Source organism: Carassius carassius, chromosome 42 (assembly GCF_963082965.1).
Source record: "Carassius carassius chromosome 42, fCarCar2.1, whole genome shotgun sequence".
In the NCBI taxonomy this organism is placed as follows: Eukaryota; Metazoa; Chordata; class Actinopteri; order Cypriniformes; family Cyprinidae; genus Carassius; species Carassius carassius.
This window is the reverse complement of record NC_081796.1, coordinates 25953560-25972201: the sequence shown is the minus strand read 5'-3', so window position 1 is coordinate 25972201 and position 18642 is coordinate 25953560. Positions and strand designations below refer to the sequence as shown.

At 35.8% G+C, this 18642-nt stretch overlaps 2 protein-coding genes across 5 annotated transcripts in view; both read left to right on the top strand.

The window, feature by feature from the left end:
* Positions 1-127: 127 nt before the first annotated feature.
* LOC132124437 (uncharacterized) lies at positions 128-3648 on the top strand. The gene is made up of 2 exons (XM_059535434.1): positions 128-585; positions 1409-3648. The coding sequence occupies exon 2, from the start codon at positions 1790-1792 to the stop codon at positions 2951-2953; it is 1164 nt and encodes a 387-aa protein (XP_059391417.1). The 5' UTR covers positions 128-585; positions 1409-1789; the 3' UTR covers positions 2954-3648.
* An 801-nt stretch (positions 3649-4449) lies between these two features.
* LOC132124435 (solute carrier family 12 member 7-like) overlaps positions 4450-18642 on the top strand; it is a 68403-nt gene continuing 54210 nt past the window's right edge. For all 4 annotated transcript variants that reach the window (XM_059535432.1, XM_059535431.1, XM_059535428.1 and 1 more), the window contains exon 1: positions 4450-4603. In XM_059535432.1, the coding sequence (XP_059391415.1) occupies positions 4465-4603 (139 nt within the window). In that variant the 5' untranslated portion in view covers positions 4450-4464. The remainder of the gene's footprint in view (positions 4604-18642) is intronic.

Genomic DNA, 18642 nt, shown 5'->3' with positions numbered 1-18642 from the left:
GAGAAAATAAAAAGGAATCAGCGATCAGTGAAGAACAAAGAGAAAATCTTTCAACAAGGATTTATGCGAAGTGTGTTTCTTAATGGACAGCAGATCTTCGTGATTCTATTGATGATTCATTTTTTAAACAATTGAACAGAAAGTGAAAGTAAAGTTCAGACTGCTGGAGCTAGAACAGAGAAAATGGCTTCTCTACATGTGTCTGCTGAAGAGCTCTCTTGTCCTGTGTGCTGTGAAATCTTCAAGACTCCTGTTCTTCTGTCATGTAGTCACAGTGTCTGTAAAGAGTGTCTTCATCAGTTCTGGAGAGTCAAGAAAACTCAGGAGTGTCCTGTCTGTAGGAGAACATCCTCAAAACTTGACCCTCCAGTTAATCTTGTGTTACAAAACCTGTGTGAGTCGTTCCTGAAGGAGAGAAAAGAGAGCCGTTCATCAGGATCTGAGGAGATCTGTATCTTACACAATGAGAAACTCAAACTCTTCTGTGTGGAGGACAAACAGCCGGTTTGTGTGGAGTGTGTTACTTCACAACAACACCACAATCACACATTCAGACCCATCAGTGAAGCTGTTCCATCACAAAAGGTAAAACAGATTTATCTCTGAAGAATAAAGCTTGTCATAAACATGCACATTTATCAGTACCAGTTTGCTTATATGTGTATTATAGATTTATTGTAGATTAGATTTGTCTGATCTGATAATCCCATTGACTAGCACTCACCTTCTGTATTTTTACTTTAACAAATTAGTTCGGATGAACAGTGACAATGTAATTTAATATTCATTAGCCCAGCAGCTTGTTACTGACACTGAGATGATGACATTATGCATCTACCTGAGGCCAGACCACACAACTCTGAAAATTTCATAGAACATTTTTGAACAGGCAAAAATTAATAATAAAAAAAACTAAAAACTGGATACTTTTTATGCAACTACATTCTTGCCTGAGAAAAATGCATTCTGTGACACAGTAGTATTTCCAAAATTATGGGTTTGCTCTTCCGCCATTGCCTTTTGCTGGGAAAAATGCTACCTGTCTCACACAGGAAAAAAGTAGTGATACAAAGTAGTGATACACCCCCTCGTGCTGATACTGGTGAAATATCAGCACTACTCTCAGCCAATCAGATTCGAGGAGAGGGGTTAAAAACAATGAAAATGCTGACCACTATATATCAACAACTCAAACATTTTATTTATTATTTAAGGTGGAAATTACAATTAGAAATAAATGTATAATGCTTGCCTTTTCTGGGTGGAGTTATGTGAAAGCACCTCTATTGTTAGGGATGTCGATGTTTATCATTTGATTATGATTTATAAATGTAATATTGTTCATCATATATACGTGTTCATCTATATTTTTATTGTGTTTTGTTATTGTGTATTGTTTTGTAAACAGAACAAAAATGATCTGATAAAGAAAAGCATCTTAATTAAAGATGGAAATCCTGCTCGATACCGTCTGCAAACAAGGACAGACAATTTGGATCAATCTGAACCATATAGAAAAATGACCTTTGGAGAGAGACATAGACACAAACCCCATAAAACCATTCTGCTGTTGGGAGAAACAGGAACAGGAAAAACAACCCTGATCAATACAATGATCAACTACATGTTGGGTGTTCAGAGAGAAGACAAGGTTTGGTTTGAGATCACAGATGATCAGAGCGACTGAACACAAGTTCACAGTCAGACCTCCAGCATCACTGTTTATGAGTTTTATCTACACGAGAGTCCAATCCATTTAACAATCATCGACACTCCAGGATATGGAGACATGCACGGAATCAGTCCTGATGAAGAGATCGCTGAGAGTTTGCTCAGTTTAAGTGAATCTGCAGAAGGGATTCATAAAATAGATGCAGTGTGTCTGGTGATTAAAGCAACCCAAAACCGTCTCTTTGGCAGACAACAATACATGTTTGATGCTGTTCAGTCTTTATTTGGAAGAGATATTGCTGAAAACATCATCTTACTCTTCACACACTCAACTGGAGCTCCACCTAAAAATGCTCTGACGGCTGTTAAAGAGGCTAACATCAAGTGTGCGTTAAATCAGCAGAATGAGCCAGTGTATTTCCTGTTCGACAACTGCCAGACAGAACCTGCTGATGAAGAATATGAAATGATACAAGAACATGCATGGAATCTCAGTTTCAGAGGAATGACAGGATTGATCAAGTTTATTGAAAGCATAAAACCCAAATTCTTGAAGATGACTCGAGATGTACTGCAGCAACAGAAGCAGCTGGAGGCAAATATCTCTACTCTGAAATCGGCAGCTCAAACGATGGAACTGAAGCAGAATGAGCTGAAACAAACTCAAGCAGCTGTGGAGAAGAACAAGAAAGATGTCGAAGAAAACAACAACTTTGAGTATGAAGTTGATGTGGTCTACAAAGAACAGGTTGATATTGATCCTGCTGTAGCCAGCGCGGCGATGTGCTGCACCGTCTGTGAGGAGAACTGTCATTATCCAGGATGCTGGTGGGTCAGTGATCTCTCGTGGTGTGAAGTGATGAGAAATAATCACTGTACAGTGTGCACTAATAAATGCCACTACAGTAACCACGTCAGAGAAGCAAAAATATATGTAACAAAGACAAAGAAGGAGACGAGGGCATATGAAGATTTAAAGAAGAAATATGACGGTAAGATTAGTGATTGTGAGTCTTCGGTTAAGAAACTGAAAAAAGAACTGCAAGAATTACAGAAAGAGGAAATCAAGCTGGTGCTCAATGCTTTTCACTCTGTGGATGCTCTGCAGATGGTCGCACTCAACACTGATTCACTGATCATACTTCAGCATGTTGATTATCTGATTGAGACGCTGAAAAAAATCAATGAGTCTGAAAAGGCCAAAACACTGGAAGACATCAAGAAGAGAGCAGGAGAAAAACAAAGAGCACTTGAATACTTAAGATATTCTATTAAAAAATAAACAAAAACAATAAATAATCATATCTCAGATACACAAACCCTGATGAAACTCTCAAAACAGGATCCTGACATTTTTCTGCTTCTTTCAAAAACATGTCTTTCATAAGATGTAATCATATTATCATTGAATGTATTTATTAATCTAACATTTTTCCGTCACATATGCTCTATGTATATCATACAGCACTGGATGTGCTTTGGATGAACAGCATATGCTAATTGAACTGATGTAAAATACTACAGTGATTACTGTAATTCCTGCTGGAATACAGCACAAACAGCATAAAACAGTTTATACAGTAAAATACAATTGTAAAAGAAACAAATAACCAGAAAATGTATATGTAATGTAAAATGATGTACATGTCATCATGGTCACTAAGAGATTTAGACATTTTTAACTGTATTATTAAGCACTGCCCTCTAGAGGACATATGAGAAAATTTAGCATATTCTTCAGGTGAAGAAACATTTCCATATTTATGAAGAAAAAGTGATAAAAATCTGAGACAGTCACGAAAGTTCTTCTGGACTGTCCTGTTCATCTTCTATGATATTTGTGAGCCTTACATGTTTATTGCTTTATGCTTTTTCTTTGAAATAATACTAAAATTTTAGAAAATATGCAGTGTAAATAAGAAATGCTTTTACTTGTATCTTACTTAAATAAATAAAGCCATTTAATTTTTCCTAGAATATTCTTGTTCAGATTTTCTTGTCAGAATCAAACACTTCTCATCTCGACTCCAGTGTGTGTTGTGTGTCGGTCAGAGTGTGTGAATCATCTTTTACTGCTCTGTCCGTCTCCTAAAATAACCCACAGCAGCTGAAACAAACCCAGAGAGACTGGAACAGTTAACGCTGATGACTGAACTGACAACAACTGAAGAAAACATGACAATACACATAATATACAGTATATGAGGGCACAACAAGACTCAGTTCATCAGTAATTAGATTTTGTGTGGGGTTCAGATTTTGCAGGTAAAGTTGACTCGAATCAAAAAAAAGTTTAAGTGTTAAAAGGCCTGATCATGTGTGACAAAAGCCTGTTTTCATGCAGATTATCCAGATATATTAGCCATAATCTTTTGTATTAAAGTATTAATTCCTTCTCAAACAGACCTGCATGACAAACAGTTATGCTGAGTTTAATCGAGTGTTAAATTTTAAATAATGTAAATAAATACTTTCAAACAAAGAATTTATGAAAATTGTAAAAAATTTGTATAACACTAAATAAAGTATGGTCACGTGAGTTTCATTGATGGTTTCTGAACACAACAGACAGAAACTGATCTACAGCTCATTGATCTGTTATTTATATGACGCGCAGTTAAACTCTCAGCCAATGCGCGCAGCTCGTTCTGCACGGACTCGCCTCACACACTTTCGCGCCCGGGTGCGCGCACATTCATACTGTCAGATTACCGACCATGAATCACGGGCCTAAACCGTCTGATCCCTGAAGTTAATCAGACACCGGACAGGTCCGACCTACGGACGACCAACATGAGCGAGAGGTTTTTGGTCGTGCCGGTGGCGCGCGCGTTTGGAGACGAACCGGACGGAGACTCTGTGTTAGACGCCGGTGATGAGCGGCGGGGATCGGTGCCCATCCTCCGATACAGCAGAGAACCCAACAAATACGGTGAGTTCATAGGTCAGAAAGTGTCGCTCTGAACGCTTGCGTCATCATTAATTAAGAGCCGCTATGTTGATAATAACATTCAGAACAGTAGTAATAACAGGAGCGACGCGCGTCCAGAACTCATCAGTAGTGTTGCGCGTCGCATCACTTGTGTTCAGCGTAAACAAGAAAGTGAAGTGAAACTTCATAATCCTTCTGGGGTTAATAAATTAAGTTACATACAAACTAGCGTTTGCAGAAAGATCTGTGCGATTTAATTATTTAGTGGAATAAAGAGTTGCATACAGTATATGAAATATAATTTATTGCAGACGGGTTGTTTTTACGTACAGTAAAAAACGTACAGGTTTTTTATATTATTTTATATTATTTGTTTATTTATTATTTTCTGAGACGTTTAGAATCAAATAGTTTTTTTTATTATTAATCAAATATTCAGGACATTTTTTTATTTATTTAAAATGTAACAATGTGGTCTTAAAGTATTCTACAGCATATGCATAATATAAGTATATATATATATATATATATATATATATATATATATACCAAAAAAAAAAATTACAATGATTATCATAGTAAACGTTGTAGCTGCTGGTAACGTTTTACCCATTTCCTTGAAATACAGAAATTAATAAATATTTATTATATCATATGTAATAAATTAATATAACTTTAATTATGGGATTTTTTATTTTTTTATTTTAGCGGTTACCATGTTTGATTTTTTATTTAATTTATTTATGTTTTTTTTAGGACCTGTTAAATGACTTATGCAGGATTGCATAATTGACACTGTCTGTATTTTGCTGGTGACATATTTATATTTTTACTCTTGTGTGTATTTGTATTAAATGCTGCTGTTTGAGTGCATTTACTTTACAATGAAAATTGTAGGAGAGTAGGAGGAGGGTTTGGTGCATGCCTTAGATCCTTATAATATAAAGCAAAATGTATTTGCTTAATCTTTATTATTCTTTTTTTCTTTTTTAGTCCTGACCTAAACCTGAGGTGATAGTGTTTTATGCAGCACAAGGCCCTTTTGGTTTTACATGGCTGCCTGATTTCAGGGCTTGTCTAGACGTGTCTTGGGACACTGTTCATGCTCAGCTGTCTTCATTAATTACCATGACACATCTGTTTGTTTCCTGGGTTAGAAATCTAGCAACCTACATCTGAAAATACTAACAAAACAATGATTTACCTGAGCGACTCTCTTTGCTCTTTCATTTATTAAACCAAGTCTATGTCCATGTGGATGTAAGGAAGGAAATATATAACCAAGTACATTAATGCAATGCATTTAGTGTCTCTCTGATGTCTGATGTCAGACTTTATCTCTGATAGATATAAAAGCTTATAATTCATTAAATGTAGGCCTTTTAAAACCACAGTGTTTGATTATCTACTTTAGCACCAGTCACGCAGTCTATAAAGAAGTTTAAAGTAGTGTTATTGTGAGAGGTGAACTTCTGCTGAAGGTCTGAAGTACTTAAGAAAGTCCAGCTGATCCAGAGACAGCTCTTGAGGTGTAGTGATTAAATATACTGCAAAGTTCAACATCTTGTTTCAAAAGTTTCACTCTGTGTTAATCATATAAAGACAATGTTGGTAAAGGGCACTTTTGGTGATGTGCTTTCCAAAGCTACCCAAAGCATTGAGCTGATCCTAACACGATCAGACCTACAGACACATTAGTGACACACGAGTTTCATTTGTTGACGTGTGAAGAACTGTCTTTGGAGAAGAGCAGATAAAAGTTGTCTTCCAGATGGTTGGTCTGGGGAGTGTTGGGTTTGGTTACACACTCATTATAGGAGTCAAAAACATCTCTGTTCATTAATGTGATGATGCTCTCAGTCTTTACTCCCAGACCTAAAACAATGCTGAGCAATCGCTTAAGTTGCTCCCAGACATTAAGCAAAGTTGAGGTCTTGGAAATAATGTGTAAGTAAAACTGAAAAGCAATGCAAACTATGCATTTGTACTTTTTTATTATTACTTTTTATACATACACATCACATGTTTGGTTTTATGTATTCTTGTATGTGCATTATATTTGGTTCTCCAAAATAATAATAAAGAATTAATAAAGAATTACTTCCAGTCAAAAGAACAGACAAACAAACTGAAAGTAGTCTTTAACCTGGAATATTACTTTAAGTAGCTGTTTAAGTGCTTTCATAGGGAATATGATACTGTACACTTAGTAAGCATCACATATTTAAGCACTCACATAATGCTGAGTTAACAGATTTGTACAGCATTTTACAAACCATGTTTCATATGTGATCTGAGATGAGTGTTTTACTTTCATGTTGACCCTGTTCCTGAAAGCTTGCTAGAAGTTCATGATGATGTTGAAATATAACTAGAACGTGTAATAAAACATGATAAGTTTCTGCTGTTTAATGGAAGTTTTTGCATCATGACTGGTGTCCACCAAACTAGGATCTGATCTCTGATCTGGAGGGTGGTCTTCACTCAGGGTCAGGGCAGATGAGAACTAGAAGAGGGAGTTATTTTGATTAAGTACATTTCTCCGTCAGGACACTGTGAACAGCTGAGTCTAGTGACCCCGGTCTATTTGTGTCTGCTGTTTGTCTACAAAAAGGTTTCTGTGCACCAACATTTCCAGTTACCAAAACAAAGTGTCTTCTCTTCTTCTAGCATATAAACACAATGCATGTCGTGCAGTGTTTTCTGGGCAGTAATAATTAGCTTTAGAGTTCAGGAGACATTTGTAATTTGAATCGCTCTAATTGGCATCATAAGATGACAATCATGTGATTTTGTGCTCTTGTTCAGATGGGTGTTTTGTTTATGCTTGCTCGGTTTCAAACCCTGTAAAACTGCTTACCTACTGAACACAGTATTTTAAACACTGCCTTTTAGTCAGTGGTATTTTATGAATGCTTTACAACTAAATATTTATTTAAATTTTTCTTATGTCTATGAGAGAATGAGTATGATTATTTAGAATGAGTAATAACCTTGCTTTTAACAAACCTTATTTGGGCCAAATTCTGAGCCAGCTTCACCAAGCACTTGAATACAGCAATCCCAGAATGCACTGCAATGAATGCTCATTATAAATTACATACTTATATTTTATCCAATTCTGGTAAATATCAGTAAAATTGTTTAAAGTAGACTATTTTACTCAATATGCACATTGTGGAAACCGTGCGTTGAATTAATGTTTATGCAAATTAGCATTACCCTTATGAAAAATAAGTTTATTCAAGTGTGCTGTTAGTATACTTCTTTTAAACTAAAAATAGGAAAGTATGCGTTTAGTTTACTTTTTATGTACTTCTCAGAAATGGGCTTTATATACTTCTCAAAAATATACCTAAATTAACATTTAAGTATACTTGACTTATACTTATTAAAAAGTCTAAATGTATTTGAACTATACTTGTGCTCCTAGAATCCGTGTTTTCATTATTATACAGTAGAGGGCGCTAGTACACATCTTCTGTACAGAATTTCCAAAAAAACACAAGTGAAGAAGACAAAGAAACACCAGATACTAACACATGTAATCTAACACGATCATCTGACATGAAACAGCATCAAAACTGTAACTTTATGGAATAAAATGACCGATGAAGAGGTAATAATAACAGTCAATCTTTGGGGTGTTGATCAACTCCATCTAGGTTATGATTATCATTCTGAATTTCATTCATAGTCTTTTTTCAGCTTTATGTTCAAAATGTTTTTTCTTTATTTATTTTTATGAAACTTACCCACATTAAAGTATTTAAAAAAGAATGCATGATCATATAATAAAATGATTTTGTTTACAAGCAGATTTCTTTGTTCTTTCTTTGGATGTTTTGAATGTTCATATATTCATATAACAAAATAAATAAAAACGAAAACCTAAATAGGGACAATATTATACTTAAAGTATGATGTAAAGTTCACTTAAAGAACACTTATGAGTATACTTGCAGTATAAAACTACTAAACAGTACACTTAGAAGTATACTACTAGAACACTAATATTTGTATACTTGCTTCATAAAGTAAACTTAAAAATATACAGTACTTGAACCTTACTTAAGTATGCTTATAAAATAAACTTGAAGTACACTACATTTTGGTAGGGGTAGTTTTCCCGTTGGAGTGATTTGAGTGTTTTTCCATTGCTTTTGTGTAGACATGCTTTAAGTGCAATCACTGCATGATTTATCTTGGGTGATCTGAGCTGATTATTCTGTGAGAAACGACCCAGACTCAAGCAGGGCTCCTCTTCCTCTGTTTCATTCCCATCAGACCGGTGTTAAAGAACAGTGTTGCTCTTGGCTCAGGACTCTAGTTCTTCATGTCATCACGCTCCGTCTCTCAAACATTGCTCAGGCGCTGAAAGTAGCAGGTGTCTCTCAATGCTAATAAACTTTGGCAGTCAGAATCAGTTTGGTGTAATATCTGTGTTTGTGTTTTAGGTCACATGAACTTTTAAAGAAATATTTCACCTGTAGCTATGTATGAAATATATATGACTTGCTTTATTCCATAGTGGGTTGGCTCCCTGGAACATTTGTACATTCAAGTCCATTTTAGAAACGTGAAAATCTGCTGTAACAGACATACAATCTCTGTGTGTGTGTGTGTGTGTGTGTGTGTGTGTGTGTGTGTGTGTGTGTGTGTGTGTGTGTGTGTGTGTGTGTGTGTGTGTGTGTGAATGTACAGTAACAGTTAGTCTGAAGTTAGAGTTAGTCTGGGTCAGATTAAACCAGTGAATGACTGATTTAGATGTCAGTTTAAGATAATCTTGTTTGCTTGAGTTAATTTTGAATTGTGTAAGGTGTAAAATTGACCAACTAAATATGCATATTATAAAAAAAATTGCATTTTGGGTAAATATTGTATAAAATTATTGTTCGTAAATTTGTGTATGGTGAATTTTTCATCATTACTCACATACCATTTTAGTGTCATTCATATACTATTATAGATTATATTAATATTTAAAATTAGTTTTTATTTGTACATTTTCTATTTTCATCATTATTGTCATTATTGGTTTAGTCAACATTAGTTGAAGCATAACTAAAATGGTTTAGCTCTCCTTCAGGGCCTGAACTGGGCAGTTGAGTCTGTTTGTTTGCTTTATAAATGCAGCATGGAAATATTACTGCAGGTCTAAAGAATCTTTGTGTAAAACCTTGTCAACAAGTGGAAAGTTGGGTTTTGTAGATGCCACGATGCCAGGAACAGTTTCTCTACATGCACTTTGTGGAGTAACTCTGTACTGTTGTTTCGTTAGCATGATGTGTATGAATGAATCAATCTGACTGAGCTGTCACGTCAGTCAAGCTCAGAACTTCATATAGTACTGCTCTGAAACATGTTTAGATCTGGTTTGTCTAAGATCATCAGCAGGTGGCAGCACATTTCTTCCTGATGTTGACGTCACATAACAGCTTTAAATACTCCACACACTTGATCTTCTTCCAACTTTAACCAACTAAAGTTTCTCAACTGTTGTGAATGAATGTTCAGAGCAAACAGAACTGTAAATTCTGATACATTTTCTGAAAAAAAAAAAACACATTTTACTATAATAAATGATAAAAAAAAAAAAAAATGCAATACTATGAAATACCTAAACCATTACAATTTATGACATTTGATTATTTATTTACTCCCCATTTTACACAGTTGGTGTATGTTTCTTTATGTTTTTGTTATCTGCTATGTGGGATGTTTTAACACCTGTTTCTGTTATTGTAGTTATATGTTGTATTATATATTAAAGTAAGAGAAAAAAAGAGAGAAAATAAAAGTAGTTTAGGTAGTTTATGTTAATTCTCTCTCTCTCTCTGTCTCATTCTCTCTCTCATTCTCTCTCTCTAACTAATAGAAACAAAAAATTAATAGTAAAGTTACTATAAAAACTATTCTAATTATTTAACATTTTACACAATGCATGTTTTCGTATTAACACCTGTTTTGTTATAGCAGCATATGTTATATATTGTATAAAATATATATATAATATTTATTTTTATATATTTATTTTTTTTAGGTGCAAAAATGTCTAAAACATTGTCACCGAATTGGGCAGGTCTTTTTTTTCACAGTGAATGTATTAGGACTGTTTTAACAGTAGTTCTGTGTTATTGTGTATTATTGGGTGTTGTGTTATTGGTTCAGCTCATGTTGTGTGTGTTGATGTGGTTGTGTTGTATCTTTCTCATTGCTTGTGATTAATCTCATGTCTCTGGCGACTGATTCTGCATTATAACAATTGTCTGTGTTTGTACTGTACATTAGTGATTGTGTTAGCCTGTGTAAGTTTTGATCATTTATTGTTGTTTTATGCGTCACTAAGGTTTTAGATGCAGTCCAGACTTCAAAAAGCAGGAAATGAGAGCTGGACAGAACAAATCCAGCTTCATAAATGAACTCAGCTGGACGTCTTAATCACACTGTTTCTGACCAGATCTGAGCTGTGAGACTACGGTTGATCTCTCTTGCCAGATCTGGGATAAGCCAGCTGGAGGAAGTTAGTTTCCTTCCAAAAACTGAACGTCCTGTGCAGTAGTGTACTGCTCACTGAATCCAAACACCCGCAGCTTTGGACTATTGCCATTTAAAGGTCATTGCACAGGTGGAAACGATTCATAACAGTGAATTCCTGACAGTTTAACACTTTCCTGTTGCTCTTTTCTCATTCCTGAAGAAGCCTATCAAGAACAGATGAGATGTTTGTCTGGACCCTAAATGTTGGCATCTTTGGATTTGTGGTTTTAGTTGATTTCGTGGCAATGACTTTGGAGTATTTCATTCTACTTTGTTATAAAATACCTTTAGTGCAAGTTAACTTTTTGTTCTGTTTTATGTGTTTAAGTCATGGCTATTTATAGGAACACAAATCAAAGTAATTGGAAATTCCTTATGGTGAAAACCGAGCAAAACTGTTTCACCTTACAGTCTCTGTCAGTTCTCATGTCTGAGAGCGCACAGATATCGCTGATGTTGCTTGGTCTCTTACAAAGATTTATTGCTGAAATGTTTGTAAAAAATAAGCTTATAAGTGAGTGTGCAGTTATATATCGTAGTCTTTTTCCCTAACTTGCACCTCAAGAAGATGTTTGTTTGCTTTAATGCTTTAATTAAATAAATGTTGCTTTGTATCATAAACAACTTGGAGTTCAGTGTCCACATCGGATGCATGTGGTGTGACAAATTAAAGGAATAGTTCACCCAAACATTAACATCTGCTGGAAATGTGCTCACCCTCAGGCCATCCGGGATGCAGACGAGTTTGTTTCTTCATCAGGTTTGGAGAAACGTAGCATTGCACCAGTGTCTCATCAATGGATGCTCTGCAGTGAATGGGTGCCGTCAGAATGAGAGTCCAAACAGCTGATAAAAACATCACAATAATCCACAGCACTCCAGTCCATCAGTTAACATCTGGAGTAGTGAAAGCTGTGTGTTTGCATGAAGTGAATACATCATTAAGGCATTTTAATTGCTAAAATACGAGTCCATAATCAGTAATAATGTTTCTTCCAGTGAAAAAGTGCATCTCCTGTCGTCTCTCACATCAAGTCGTGCCTATACCTCAACGCTCGCTGGACCCTGACGACGCCTGGCTGGTACCTGTCGTCGTCCCGGAAGAGGTGTTCCAGCCCCGCGGCCCCTGCTCTCCTCGTCTCCGCTGGCGCGGAGTGAATCACAGCAACTTGCGCTCTCTGTGTCGGGTTTCACGAACATCCATTGCCGCGGACCCCCCGGTTCCTGTCAGGTTTGGGCTGGTAAATGCTAGATCTCTAGCAAATAAGACTTTTGTATTTAAGGATTTTTTCACGTCCCGAGGATTGGATTTCCTCTGTGTAACTGAGACATGGCTGAGCGATGGTGAGTCTAGCGCTTTCACTGAATTTGTACACCAAGATTGCCGCTACTTTAACTCCCCGCGTACTTCTGGCCGAGAAGGAGGAATAGCGACTGTATATAAGAGTCATTATAAATGTAAACAGATTTTGTTGTCCTCCGCTTTCAGCAGCTTTGAGCTGAATTTATTTGAGATGGGTCACCCCCGCACAGTGTTGTGTGCTGTGGTCTATCGGCCCCCTAAGTACAATAAGGACTTTTTAAATGATTTTTCAGATTTTTTGGCTGAAATCATGCCTAAATATGATCGTGTTCTTATTGTTGGGGATTTTAATGTTCATGTGTGTTGTCCTGAAAAGCCAATGGCAAAGGGGTTTTTAAACCTCATTGATTCTTTTAATCTTGTGCAATCTGTGTCTGGACCCACACAAGAACATGGACACACACTTGATCTTGTTTTATCATATGGCTTGCCTGTTCTTAATCTAGAGATATGTGACGCAGTGTTTTCTGACCATATGCCTGTTTTATTTGAGACTGCTCTTGCCTGTCATACAGTTAAACCTCGCGCTGCTGTACGTCGCTGTCGTATGATTAACCCTTCCACTGCTGTTCAGTTCTCGGTTGCGTTCAAACAGAACTCCATCACTCCCGAGTCTGTATTGCACACAGATGAGCTTTGCTCATGGTTTCACTCCACCTGCCAAACTGTTTTAGACACTGTGGCTCCATTAAAATCCAGGCAGCCTAAAACTAAATCTGAGCCCTGGTTAAATGACATGACTCGTGCCGCCAGACGTGAGTGCCGTAGAGCGGAGCGCAAGTGGAAGAAGGACAAACTGCAGGTGTCTCTTCAAATGTTAAGGGATTGTGGCGTCATTACCAGAAAACTGTGAAAGATGCCAAAAGAAAACATTTCTCAGATATTATTCTGGCAAATTGTCACAAGCCTCGTGTTTTGTTTAACACCATTGACTCACTTTTAAATGCCCCGCAGAATGCTTGTATGGAAGCATCCCCTGTTATGTGTGAAAACTTCCTTTGCTTTTTTATTGATAAGGTCACTTCTATTAGGTCTCAAATTGTCCCTTCAGCTTCAGACCCTTCAATCTCTGTCCCCTGCTTGGCTGTCTTTGATCATTTTGAGCTGGTGACTTTTTCCTCTTTAGAGGAGGTTGTTGGTCATTTGAAGCCCTCAGGTTCTCCATATGATGCTGTCCCCCCTCGACTATTTAAGGAGGTTTTCCCCACTGTAGGATCATCTGTTGTAGCAGTTATAAATAGTAGTCTGACCTCGGGTGTGGTCCCTGAAATTTTAAAACATGCAGTAGTTCAACCTCTGATTAAAAAACCTGCTCTAGATCCGTCAGTTCTTGCTAATTTCAGGCCTATTTCCAAATTGCCTTTCCTTTCAAAAATCTTGGAGAAGATTGTGTACAGTCAACTATTGGCCTTTTTGGAAGAACATAATATACTAGAGGTTTTCCAGTCCGGTTTTAAGACCTTGCACAGCACCGAAACTGCTCTTTTAAGAGTTTTTAATGATATCTTTTTAGCTACTGACTCTGGTGACTGTGTTATCATTGTGCTTTTAGATCTAACTGCTGCATTTGACACAGTGAATCATGAAATATTGATTTCACGTTTAAGGCAGTGGGTTGGCATCAGTGGCATAGCACTGGATTGGTTTAGGTCATACTTAGCGGATCGAACTTTTTGTGTTAGCTTAGGTGACTCTGTATCCTCCTCTGCTCCTCTCTTGTGTGGGGTCCCACAGGGCTCAGTCCTCGGCCCTCTACTTTTCTCTCTGTATTTGCTTCCACTTGGTTCCATACTTAGAAAGTATGGCATTTCATTCCACTGTTATGCAGATGACAGTCAGATTTATGTACCTCTTAAAAAGAAAAATTATAACTCTGTTGGACAACTACTCAATTGTCTCGACGACATAAAGGCCTGGATGGCTCTAAACTTTTTAAATTTTAATGATAAAAAAACAGAAGTGATGGTTTTTGGAGGCACCACTGGGACCCCACCTGTAGATCTGGGCTCCTTAGCACCCTATATTAAACCTACTATCACAAACCTAGGAGTTAAAGTGGACCCTGAGCTTAAATTTGACAGTCAGATCAAAGCTGTTGTCAAATCAAGCTTCTTTCATTTAAGGCAGCTGGCCAAAATAAAGCCAATTCTGTCAAGACAACATTTTGAAACTGTTATCCACGCCTTTGTAACTACACGGATGGACTACTGTAATTCACTATATGCGGGGGTTAGTGGGTCCTCCATCACCCGTCTCCAGATGATACAAAATGCAGCAGCACGTCTTTTAACGGGCACACGTAAACATGAGCACATTTCCCCTATTTTAGCTTCATTACACTGGCTGCCTATTCAATTTAGGGTCCATTTTAAAATTCTGTTATTTGCTTTTAAATCACTAAATGGTCTTGCTCCGCCATACCTCTCTGAGCTTCTACTCTCTTATAAACCCGTCCGCTCTCTCAGATCAGATGATCAGCTGCTCCTGACTGTGCCTAAAACTAAGCGTAAGCTCAGAGGGGACCGTGCCTTTGCTGTGTCTGCCCCTAAACTATGGAATGATCTGCCTTTCCATGTTAAGCAGGCCTCTTCTTTATCTGTTTTTAAAACCCTTCTTAAAACCCATCTTTTCTCTTTGGCTTTTGACACCTAGTAAGAAGTCGACTTTATTTACTTGATTCAATTTGTTACTTTGAATGCTTTTATTGTGTGGTTATAAATGGTACTTATGTTTATTTTATCTATTTTATTTTTATTTATTTATTTTTTTTTCTGTACAGCACTTTGGTCAACTTTGGTTTTTGTAAAGTGCTTGACAAATAAAGTTGGTATGGTATGGTATGGTATGGTATCAAAATCCAGCCACAGATTTGTTTAGAGCTTTGTGATGTTTTTATCAGCTGTTTGGATGGTCAAATGGTCTACATGTCATGCTGACAATGAGGAGCGTGGAATAAATCACATTACTGACTTCCTCTTCTCTAATCGTTTATGGCTCCAGTTTATACATCGTCCCACAGTGTTTGTGCTCCAGACAAATCATGTGTTGTTGAGGAAAGGTGTGCATGTTCTTTACACCATTTTAACCTGCTTGATCAGAAAGCAGTTAAAACAACAACAACAACAAAAACCCATTCATCGACATTCATGGCTTATAAAATATAATGAAGCTCATGTTGTGTTTCAAGGATATATCTTATGTTATAGTCTTATGTTTCTTAAAAAATAAATGTCTCTTGAGTGCAGTTTTTTCTTCTTTCCTGAATTTGTGCATTCCTTGTGAAAAAGAAGTGCACTTAAGGTGAATTCACATTCATGACTGTTTTTCCTAAAAAAAAAGAGTTTTAAAAACTTAACCCTTGTGGATTGTTCAAATTCACTACCCTTTCGAGTTGTTCGGGATGAAAACATCCACTCAGTTAAACTGTTGTAAAAATGTATCAGATTCATATTTTTTTTTCAATATTTTTTTGCATAAATCTGTTAATCAACCTCAGTCCTGATCAAAACTACCAAATGTTTTTTAAAAATCCAAGATTTTAACTCTTTAATTGCCAAGTTCATAAATGATGCCCCTGATTTGGGGAAAAAAACAAACAAAATGACTTATTTTCAATATAAAAGTAATTGTGGCTGGATTTTTTTTTTACTTTTTATAACAGTCTTGGGCATGTCAAAGTTTAGTAGCAACATTGGCTTTGATGCATTTTTAGTTTTTGTGCAAAATTAGATTAAATTTTTTTCTCCCTAATTAGTTGTTGGTGGCTGTTTTTGCCCCATTGACTTCCATTATAACGACATTTTTTGATTGCAAAGCCATGACACCATGTAATCATGCATTCTTGATTGTTTGTGGGGCAAAAACAGCCACCAACAGCAAATTAGGGAGAAAAAATTTAAATCTAATGCTGCACAAAAACTAACAATGCATCAAAGCCAATCTTGTTACTAATCTTTGACATGCCCAAGACTGTGATAAAAGGTTAAAAAAATCCAGTCCACAATCACTTTTTATATTGAAAATATGTAATTTTGTGTTTTTTTTCCCAAATCAGTGACATCATTTATGAACTTGGTAATTAAAAAGTTAAAATTTTGGAATTTTTTTAAAAATTTGGTAGTTTTGATCAGGACTGAGGTTGATTAATAGATTTATGCAAAAAAAAATGAAAAAAATATTTATCTGATAAATTTTTACAGCAGTTTAATTTAGTGGATGTTTTCATCCACGAACATCCCGAAAGGGTAGTGAATTTGCCCACAGTGTACCGTTGAGTTTTTGAAAAATTTCAAACACAGAGAAAGTTGTGGACAAAATAACATTCAACTTTACCCCCTAGTGGACGAAAACGTCCCCAACAACGCACAAGGGTTAACTTCGTAATAATGTCAAATTAAACATTTTACTATAAAGTACATTTTAAATGATCTTTTAATGTTTTGTCATGCTTTAATGATGCACTTTAATTTTCATACTAAAGCACATGCAAAATACTTAAATTATTATTTTAACTTTAGTGTTTTATTCATTATTATGAATAAATGTAATATATTTTAAATGTGCTAAATTACTACTTCGTCATTACAAATGTGTAAATACAATATATTTAAATTCATAACATAAAAATATATTTGAGTAGTTATGCTTGAGTAGAAATGCTTGTCAGTAAATTCAGCTGTACACTTTAACCATATTTCAAAGACAATTAAGAAAAATACATATAAGGATGTACTTAAGTTGGGCAAAAAGCACTCTTAAGTTTAACATGCACTGAAGTGTCCGAAAGCATCACTCTCAGTTTGCACTGTAAGTAAATTCTTATTTTTGTAATACGTACTTTTTTTAAGTATGCTCAAGTGCATCTTTTCACAAGTGATATTTGATCCACACAAAGCTTATTGAAGAATGCTGCAGGTGTTTCTTTGTTCTATAAATCATCTTATAAAAACACGTCTCAGTTGTGTAAAATTACTGAAGAAATACACATAATCACAACATAAGGAAGCAAGCAGAAAAACTTTAACTTGTTTCAGGTCTGACTAGATTTAGTAGATTTGAATAACCTTTAACAGATGTTTCACTGTCTTCTCGAAGTTAAATCTAGATCTGAGTTCAATGTGAATCTAGACGTTTTGCACGCAGCCAGTGCAGGCTTGTCTTTACACAGCACTGAACTGCATGTCAAAGGTCATGAACACAAAACAGCTCATGACTTGTAGCATGGCATGCACTGCAGTAATGCTTACAACAAAAGATCCTACCGTGGGCCAGGTCTGGTATTGTTTGTGTGGACTGAGTGCTTTTAAAATAAGGAACTGTCTGTAACTGTAGAGCTATGCTTTAATGAGAGGCTGCTGTGTTCATGGCTTGTGTTTGCACTGTGCACATGGACGAGTGCGATCACACGTGCATGGTTCACAAACATGATTACAGTAACGCAATCACACTTTGAATTGCTGATTTGATGTTAAAGTACTTTCTTCTATCCTGGGATAATGTGTAGTCATTTGTAGTCTATGTAGTTTCATTTAGTACCATTGCTGAATGACAGAAATGACACCCTTCACATGCTTTTCGGTCTCAAAGGGGTTTACAACATTTTATATCAGTAGTATGACTTGCACTACTTTTCAAAAGTTTTTTTTTTCTTCTTCTTCTTTTATTCAGCAAGGACACATTAAATTGATCAAAAGACAGTAAAGACATTTATAATGTTACAAAAGATTTATATTTTAAATAAATACTGTTCTTTTAAACGTTCTACTCACCAAAGAATCCTGAATTATGTCTCCATCAAAATATGAAGCTGCACAACTGTTTTCATTGATAATTATAATAAATGTTGTTGTTTTTTTTGAGCAGCAAATCAGTATGTTATTCTGATTTCTGAAGATCATGTGACACTGAAGACTGGAGGAATGATGCTGAAAATACAGCGGAGCATCACAGAAATAAATTACATTTTAACAGACATTCACACAGAAAACAGTTATTTCAAATAGTAATATTTCACAATATATATATATATATATATATATATATATATATATATATATATATATATATATATATATATATATATATATATATATATATAAAAACAGATCTTTATGTTTTTAACTATAATGACCTTGTT